This window comes from Lipotes vexillifer, unplaced genomic scaffold (assembly GCF_000442215.2).
Source record: "Lipotes vexillifer unplaced genomic scaffold, Lipotes_vexillifer_v1.1 scaffold623, whole genome shotgun sequence".
Lineage (NCBI taxonomy): Eukaryota > Metazoa > Chordata > Mammalia > Artiodactyla > Lipotidae > Lipotes > Lipotes vexillifer.
The window spans coordinates 227,109-236,380 of NW_006796847.1; the positions used below are offsets into that span (position 1 = coordinate 227,109).

Here is a 9,272-nt window from a genome sequence, read left to right on the forward strand (position 1 = left end):
GGTTAACCTGGAATAGCTAAATAGACTCAAATGACAACTACAATGAAAGCAAGTCAGAGAGGCACACTTTGGCCATGCTTATTCAGACTCCTGGTGGCTGTGGACTAGATGGGAATTTCCCTGACAATAGATTTGAACAAAGTCAGGCACAGCCCTCTCCATAGCTCAAGAGGCTTCTTGAGTTCTTGAGGACACTGCTTAAGATGTTTCTTGATAAGGTTCCGTGCTCATCCAAACCTGTTATTATAAATTGGCTTCCCCTAGAAATCTTTTATAGGAAGAAAATATGCTGTTGCATTGGTAAAGAACTTTGCGGACGTTGTGATAGTAAAATGTGTATCGTTGTATATTAATACGTTGGCATTCAAATTCATGTTTCAGAGCCTTTTTAGTTTGGTTAATGTGAGTTAGGCTCCTCGAGTCTGATAAATCCCGATGAAAAATTCATTTTGTCAATTTGTATGTTCTGGAAACCATGGATTTTGTGACTGAGACTGGGTGGCTTTCTTATTACTTGGAAAATCGATGAAAGTCCATTTTTAGTAACTGTTAAAGACTCCATGGTGTTTTTCAGTGGATTAACTTCTGGCTTATTTGATCTTCTGAAAGTTTTCTTTTAATATTTTTTGTGTACTTAAAAAAATTGTTCTGTCCTACTGTGTTTCTGAAGACCACTGCAAATTCTGTTAGAACAAGAGAATAGAAAGCATAAATGTTAATCCAAATGAGCAATATTGATTGCTTGAATTAAGCTGAAAGTAGGAATAGAGTAGGGAAGACAGGAGAAATATTTAGAAGATAGGAATTGGCAATTTTTAGTGATTAATTATACTAAGGATTCAGAAAAAGAGATGACTTTAGGATGCTTTTGAGTGATTGCTCAGATATATGAATTTGACTTAAATATTTTGTCTGGATGCTTCATTAATAAAAGGGTTAAGTCTGATTCAAGGGAAGGAAGAGGCCTGTATTGTAGAAGAAATAGAGTGGGACTGTGTTCTGCACAGGTCAGATGATTGGAGATTTCAGTTCCCATTGCCACCCCTGTGGCTACTGTGAGACAAGAGAGAAGACCAGGACTGGTAGCCTGGGCTTGACCAGCGGAAGCCTTCATGGGCCGTATTAAAGAGACTTGACATTGTCAAGGCAGCCAGGAGCCAGCCCCTTCACACCAATTGGGTATTTTCCTTCTAAAATATCAGGGTGTTTATGGAGAAGGAGGAATCTATAAATTATGGCCACAGTACAATCCCAAGGCCTAATTTCCATGACAACTGTCACGTAAGTGAGCCACAGCTGTCACTGTCCCTTGGGGCCAAACTTCTGCAGCCCGGGTGAGAGCACTTAAGGAGTGTTAACAGAGCCTGATTTTTCCATCTGTTTTTATTTATTTATTTATTTTAAATATTTATTTATTTGGCTGCGCCGGATCTGTAGTTGCAGTGTGCGGGATCTAGTTTCCTGATGAGGGATCGAACCCGGGCCCCCTGCATTGGGAGTGTGGAGTCTTAGCCGCTGGACCACCAGCGAAGTCCCTGCATCTGTTTTTTAAAAGCATTTGTTTAAATCTGCTTTCAACTGATCTTGTTAAACTGTCTGAACACAATATACCTGGAAGTAATATTTATTTTTAAAATATAATACATATATTAATAGAAATATATTTAAATATCTTAAAATATTCTGGGAGAAGATTACATCTGAGATACTGTATTTTTTCCTCAAAATGTCGGTAGGTGTAATGGAGCTTAAGGTTAGGTTTGTATTTGCCTATGGAATGTGCTAGGAAGGAAATACTCAGAACTTGATAAAATCCAGCTACAGGGGGTTCAGTGTGGACTTGCCTTCAGCTAAGGTGGTCGACCAGATTCATTTATTCAGCAAATATTTGTTCACTAGGCACTGTGTGAGGTACTTAAGGCCTTTCTTAGTGCCATGATTCTACATATTAAATTTTAATACTGTAAAAGGCTTTTAATTCTATAACTAGAAAAGTATGTGACTAAATCCTTCGAAACACAAACAGTACTTAAAAAGGCTTGCAAGTGCTGAATGTATGCTTGGTTGCTGAACAAAATAGCATAACAAGCCCATTATCTCTTAAGAGCTGTGTAAAACAGCTGTCTGAACTTTTTTATTGTGACCTGTTTTAAGAATTAGATTTTGCTCATGACTCAGTGACACATACTTAACTACATCCAACATATTTGAAAGAGAATTCCATGAAAACAGTCTGTCCTTAACTACTTGCTATGCATTCCAATTTTACTATTGTATTAATTTCTATTGACTCAAAACTGTTAATCTTAACTTAGAAAATTGATTTGATGATACTCTAATGGGTCCTGAAATCTGCAGTTTGAGAAACACTTGTTTAAATCATTTTTCTATTTAGAGCCTCATAAAATTGTTTCAGAAGTCTTAGGCCACGAGTATATCTGTCTAATCTGTACTTTTTTGGACTGCTTTCTGTTTGATGGAACATAGATAATCGTTTTATAGATATTTTAAGGCATTCCAGTAAAATTGGGATTGACCTTTGGGAGTTCATTAACTCAGATGTTTGAATGACTACTGTCAAGCAATGTCCTATCTTTCTCCCTCTTCATTATTCTATATTTAAACATTTAATTTCATGTAAGTTTTGGTCAAAAAAGCAACATGTCTTTAAAAGTTGCTTTTAGCTTATTTTTTCTGATAGAATAGCCTATGGAAGGTAAAAGGTGATAGGTTAGGGGACAGGTTAAGCTCTTGCCTTAGAAAAAAATCCTGTCCACTGATATAGTTGAACATGTACTTGAAAGTTCTCTATTTTAAAAAAAGCAAACTTAGTGTGATGTCCTATTAATAAAGTGTGATGTCCTATTAATAAACTAAATAGATTTGATTACTTTTACACTTTTCTATAAACTCAAGAGCACGTTTTATTTCTAATTGTTTAAGCTTCCTCTTATCTATTCATTGATTCATTTAACAGATACTTCTTTTTTAAAAATTTATTTTTATTTATTTATTTTTTGGCTACGTTGGGTCTTCGTTGTTCCGCGCGGGCTTTCTCTAGTTGCGGTGAGCAGGGGCCACTCTTCATTGCCGTGTGCAGCCTTCTCATTGCAGTGGCTTCTCTTGTTGTGGATCATGGGCTCTAGGTGCACGGGCTTCAGTAGTTGTGGCACGTGGACTCAGTAGTTGTGGCTCACAAGCTCTAGAGCTCAGGCTTAGTAGTTGGGGCACACGGGCTTAGTTGCTACGTGGCCTGTGGGATCTTCCCAAACCAGGGCTCGAACCCGTGTCCCCTACATTGGCAGGCAGACTCTTTACCACTGCACCACCAGGGAAGTCCAACAGCTACTTCTTGATACATAGTCTGTGAGGTCAAGAATTCTGCCGGTGTTTGTTATTGGACTACCAGTGACTAGTATAATGTCTGGCAAATGACAGATGCTTACTGGATGTTTTCTGAATGACTAAACGAACCCATGAATGAAGGAATACTTATGCTTAAATTGTAAGAAATAAACCTGACCATGTTTTGACCACAAATGCAGCATTATTGTTCAAAATAAATGGATTGCTGGAGACATGACGATCCAGATTTGATTTTTTTTGCTCTCATGGATTTTATGACCTCTCAGTGTTAGTGCTTTTACAGAGGTTTGTAGTGTGAGCTCCAAAGTCAGAGTGGGGTCTACCCAGGTCCTTTCGTTTCCTAGCTGTATAATCATGGGCAGGTCACTGCCTCTGTGCCATCTGTGAAATGGAGATAATAGTGATTTCTTTCAGAGCCGATGTGACTATTAAGTGAAATATTACAGACACATGCTCCAAACAGTACATGGCACTTAGCCAACAATTAATACATCTTAGTTGCTATTGCTACTATTAATATTAATGAAAGCTTAGTATATGCCAAGCCCTGGGATATAGTCTTTGCTTTTTGTGGGTTGGCAGCCTAGTGAGGGAGGTAAAATGAAACAATACGATGCTTGATAAGACTCTAGCGATAAGAGTACTCTGGGAGCTGAGAGCAGAGATGCCGCACCCAGAATGTCAAGGAAAGCTTGCTGGAGGAGGCCACATCTGAACTGACAGCTGAAGAACAGTAGGACTCAGCCAGGAGTGGGTGGGGGTGGAGGAATGATGAGGATGGGGGATAATGTTGAGAGGCAGAGGAAGCAGCATAAACGGAGACCTGGATGTGAGACAATGTGGCGGTCACAGAAAGAGGGACATGGCAGAGACCAAGAGGGGCATGGCTCAAGAGCCAGCAGGGGATGGCCTAAGGTTTACACTTGAGCGAAGTCATCTAGAAGTGGTAAGAGTGGGTTGTGTTAAGTGAGAAGGAGGAGATGAGCTAAGAGGCTATTGCAGAAATAATGGGAGAGATGGCTGCCTGGGTCACAGCTGTGCCAGTGGAGACAGAACCTTGGCAAACTTTACATCTAGGGGGCGCTGAGGAACTGTCACTTGCTAAGGACTTGGTTTAGCACAGTATAAGTTTTAAACCATGTAAATAGAGTAAGTTCTAGCAGTGTTAAATTTGCAATGATAGAAGTGGGGGATGGATGGATGACAAAGCAAAGAGCAGCCTACACTCAGTCATATTCTAGAATCCTCCTTATTGCCTATTCACATAACTACATATTGTCTGGTCTGGTATTCTGTGAGTGGTGTTGCTTTGCTTTGCTTATGATTAAAATTCCCCCAAGGTGTCTGACAAAACATAAGTAATCCCAGTCATCCTTGGGGCCTTAGAATCCAGAAATCAGAGTAAAGAGTCAAACTCATTGAAACAAAACAATCAGCAAACAGTATATTGCAGAGGGAAAGCATTTTCATTGTTTTTCATTCTCTTTTCAGGTTGATGAGGAGAGCTTTCTGTTTTCATAATCCTTCAAACTATGCTATGTTGTAAGATCCTGGTAGATGAGACAGACCAAAATCATTTATTGATAAAACAAATAATTATCGAGTACCTACTAGGCGTAAAGCAATGGGCAAAACTGATACTGTCCTTGCCATCGTGGAGCCTACATTGTAGAAGATGGAATGTTATATTTTGATGAAAAGTGGTAAAAATATTTTTTTCAAGTATTTTTTGGCATCAGATGGCAGTATAGGAAGTTAAAGTACGATGTATTTGTGTATCAGATCCTTCTGGTGTTTCCCATATGAGATAGTATAGAGTGTGAGGATTACATGAGTTAAAACATGACTAATGCTTAAGACATAGTAAGTTAATCGATGTTAGCTATTTCATATTAAGTGATAAATTATTTTGCTAGTTTTTCTTACTGACTCAGGAGGATTATTACCTCTGACTCAGGACGATTACCATCTCTTAAATCTTATCCACAAGCACCATCTGATAGACAGGCTACCATCATTGTCTCGCTCGGACCTCAGCAGCAGCTTCCTACCTGGTCTGTCTGCATGCTTTCTCTACCCAATCTGTTCTCCATCTTGCACCAAAGTAAAGTTTATGCTCTAAAATTAGAAGCTGCAATCACTCCTGTAAACATTTCCATGGAACTAAGTGGCTTAAAGCAACATAGATACATTCTTAAGCTTTTCGATGTCAGAAGTCAAAAAATCATTTTCACTAGGCTAAAATAAAGGTGTTAGCAGTGCTGGGTTCCTTTTGGAGGCTCTTGGGACAATCCATTTACTTGCCAGATGGCAAACCATTTACTGTCTCAGGTTCTGGAGGTCACCTGCATTCTGGGACTTATGGTCCTGTGTCATAATGAGTGCTGCATTTGTTACCACATCTTCTCCCTCGACTCACTTGCTTTTCTTTCACTCTTAAGGACTCTTGTGATTATATTGGACCGACCCAGATAGCCCAGGATGATCTCCAACTCAAGATCCTTAATTACATATAGAAAATTCTTTTGATAGGTAGGGTTACATATTCACAGGTTTTGGGAATTAGGTGATGGACATCATTTGGGGGTTATTATTCTGCCTACCACAGTTCCTATTATGTCACTGAACAGCATAGAATACTGGGGGAGGTGAGTATTAATTTGAGTGTAAATGTCCTGCATAAAGCTTTTCTCTAGATTCCTTTTTTTTTTTTTTTTTTTTTTTTTTGCGGTACGGGGGCCTCTCACTGTTGTGGCCTCTCTTGTTGCGGAGCACAGGCTCCGGACGCATAGGCTCAGCAGCCATGGCTCACGGGCCCAGCCGCTCCGCGGCATGTGGGACCTTCCCAGACTGGAGCACGAACCCGCGTCCCCTCCATCGGCAGGCGGACTCTCAACCACTGCGCCACCAGGGAAGCCCTAGATTGCTATTTTTTAAGATTAAAGACTAGAACTGCTAATATGGCCTTGGAGGTCTCCATGGCCTAGCCCAGCCCATCACTTGTCTGGTCCTCCAGTCTCTTCATGGGGTCTTCTCTGTGCTTAAAGAACTCCCCTCCATTTCCTCCTAGTTTCTCAGAACCTTGCTACGGCCTCTGTTTAAACCATCCCTCTCTCCCTCCCTCCAAATCTTTTTGCCTATTTTCCTGCCTCTTGCCACTTGAAGAGAAAACTCTGCTTCATTAGGGAGCATTATCTTGGCCTTCTCTGTGCTGGTCAAATATTGTGCTGCATGCAGTCCTGGAGCCTGGACCTCTCCTTCACAGCACTTTATTGCAGCTTGGAATTGTTGGTGTTCTTTTTTTTATCTGTAAGATCTGTGAAAGCAGTAACTATTTCGATTGTGTACTCAATTCTGATCATTTATTCAGTGCTCAATAAATATTTGTTAGAGGAATGGAGTTAAAATGAAAGGATAGTGTGCCTTGAAGTTTTGGTTGTATGCATCTGTGTAGTGCTGTCGTAGCCATAGGCAGAATGGGGTTTTGGGTTATAGGAAGGGTTTGTTCAATAGCAGAAGGTAGGAGATGGTTAATTATTGAGTGAAGCAACCCAGTATTTTTCATTTATCGATAATTTCATTATTCAGTAATTTTCAGACCCTTCTTTCATCTCTTTAAAAGTGAGTACAAGACTTAACTGTCTAGCATGAACATGTAGGATCTCAGAGGCTAAGAATGCCATTAAATTTTAAAGTGGCCTTTCATCAGAGTTGATATCATGGGCAGAGGCAGTTTTCCTGGCTTGGGCCCATCAGCTGAGGAACTTTGAGTGTATAATCATGGTAGCCTCTGTTAACACTGGTCTTCAAGAGAATTCTGCTCAACTTTACTGCAGCCACTGCCACTCAGCGCTGTGGACTGTTAGCATCTGTATGTCAGTAGGTCTAAGAAAGTGTTTCAGAACAGAGAAGAATTGCTTTGTTTTGTATCTGACTCAACAGATGAATTCCTTTAATTTTATATTTCATTAAAATATGAGTTTTCTCTTTTATTTGAGCCTGATTTATACTTATACAAACTTAATTAGCATAATTTCCCTATTTAAGCTAAAACATTTCACCTTGATGTAGGCAAAGTTTAGTTCAGTTATCCAGCTTTGTTGCCAAATCAGTGGATTTCTTGAAAGAGAACTTGTGGAATTCAGAAGTGCTTTGGGTTGTTCCTATTTAATGGAGAGAATTATTTGGGGAATAAAAAGCAATTTAAAAGCATAATCTTAAATTTTTTCTCTCAGTCTACTGATGAATATGCTAATTATTTAACTTAAGAAATCTGTGATACATATCTATACCTAATCTATGCTTTGCAATATAGGTACTTTCACACTGTATTGAAAAATACTACTTATATTTATATTCATGTTTCTATAGTATGAGAAATACAAATTCTTAACCAACCCCTTTACTAGACATGATTAAAAATGCATAACATTGACTTACTTAGTAGCTTTCCGTTTTTAATGTCCCTATGAAGATGTATTAGTAGTAATTAGTAACTCAGTTTTGTTACTAGCTTAACTTTAGTTAAGAATCAATTGATACGAGATGTGTGCATACTTTCCTTATAGAGTATCTTGGATAAAGGACATTGTTGTGGCAGTAACTGGAGAGAACATGGAAGCAATGAAGTATATTATTCAGAGGTACCAGCATAAAGGCATCTCTCTGGTTGAATCTGGAGTGACCCGCCACAGGTCAATTTTCAATGGACTAAAAGCACTGGCAGAGGATCAGCCCAACTGTAGACTCTCAAAGCCAGAAGTAGTGATTATCCATGATGCTGTGAGACCATTTGTGGAGGAAGATGTCCTTTTTAAAGTTGTCACAGCTGCTAAGGAACATGGGGTAAGTATTGAAATACTACTGAGAATGGATAAAAGGGGCAAATGCTATAGCACATACTCATTTGCTGGATTTTGATGGAATTATATTCAGTATTTAAATGTCAAGTTAATTAAAATGGGCAAGATGACATAAGACGTTATGCTAATTTGTTTTAGGAAATTTATATTATTATAGATTGTGAGACTGTTCTGGAATTTCTTTTGCTAGGTAGTCATTTATCATAATGTAATATGAGCTATTTGGAGAAGAATGCAATAATGTCATTAGAGTGTGGTTATGAATGGATGGACCTTAGCTGCATATTTAATTTCATTCCTTTACCTAAAAATGCCGAAGAGGGACTTCCCTGTCAGTCCACTGGTTGGGACTCCGCGCTTCCAGTGCAGGGGGTGCAGGTTCGATCTCTGGTTGGGGAACTAGGATCCCACATGCCGCGGCATGACAAAAAAAGAAAAGAAAGCCTAAGAATCTTGTAAGAGTCTAGGAGCTATGTGACTTAAAGCAAAAAAAAAAAAAAAAAAAAAAAAACCTGGCTCATTTCACCCAATTTTTGTTTTAATTTTTTAGAAGTGGTTTATTTTTTAGCACAAACAGCCAGGCAAGATTTTCACACCCCTTAAAGTGAATAGTCTTAGGATGACAGAATTCTGCGTTCACTTCTCTTTCACCAAAATAAACACAGGATAGCAGAAGATCTATTGTAATCTTTGGAACATATTTATTTTTTTAAAATTACTGAGTAAAATCCTGTAAATGACATAATAGATACTAAACTTAAGTTTGCAGTTTAAATTTGAGACAGTGAAAATTTATGGCCCAGACTTAGTATAGTATAATAGAAATAGGCTGTAGGGGCTTCCCTGGTGGCACAGTGGTTGAGAGTCCGCCTGCTGATGCAGGGGACACGGGTTCGTGCCCCGGTCCGGGAAGATCCCACATGCCGTGGAGCGGCTGGGCCCGTGAGCCTTGGCTGCTGAGCCTGCGCGTTCAGAGCCTGTGCTCCGCAACGGGAGAGGCCACAACAGTGAGAGGCCCGTGTACCACAAAAAAAAAAAAAAAAA

General features: G+C 39.3%; 1 protein-coding gene across 2 annotated transcripts in view; it reads left to right on the forward strand.

The window, feature by feature from the left end:
* The window catches only part of CRPPA (CDP-L-ribitol pyrophosphorylase A), a 327,109-nt gene that overhangs the window by 3,865 nt on the left and 313,972 nt on the right, over positions 1-9,272 (forward strand). For both annotated transcript variants that reach the window (XM_007469029.1, XM_007469030.1), the window contains exon 2: positions 7,935-8,211. In XM_007469029.1, coding sequence (XP_007469091.1) covers positions 7,935-8,211 — 277 coding nt within the window. The remainder of the gene's footprint in view (positions 1-7,934; positions 8,212-9,272) is intronic.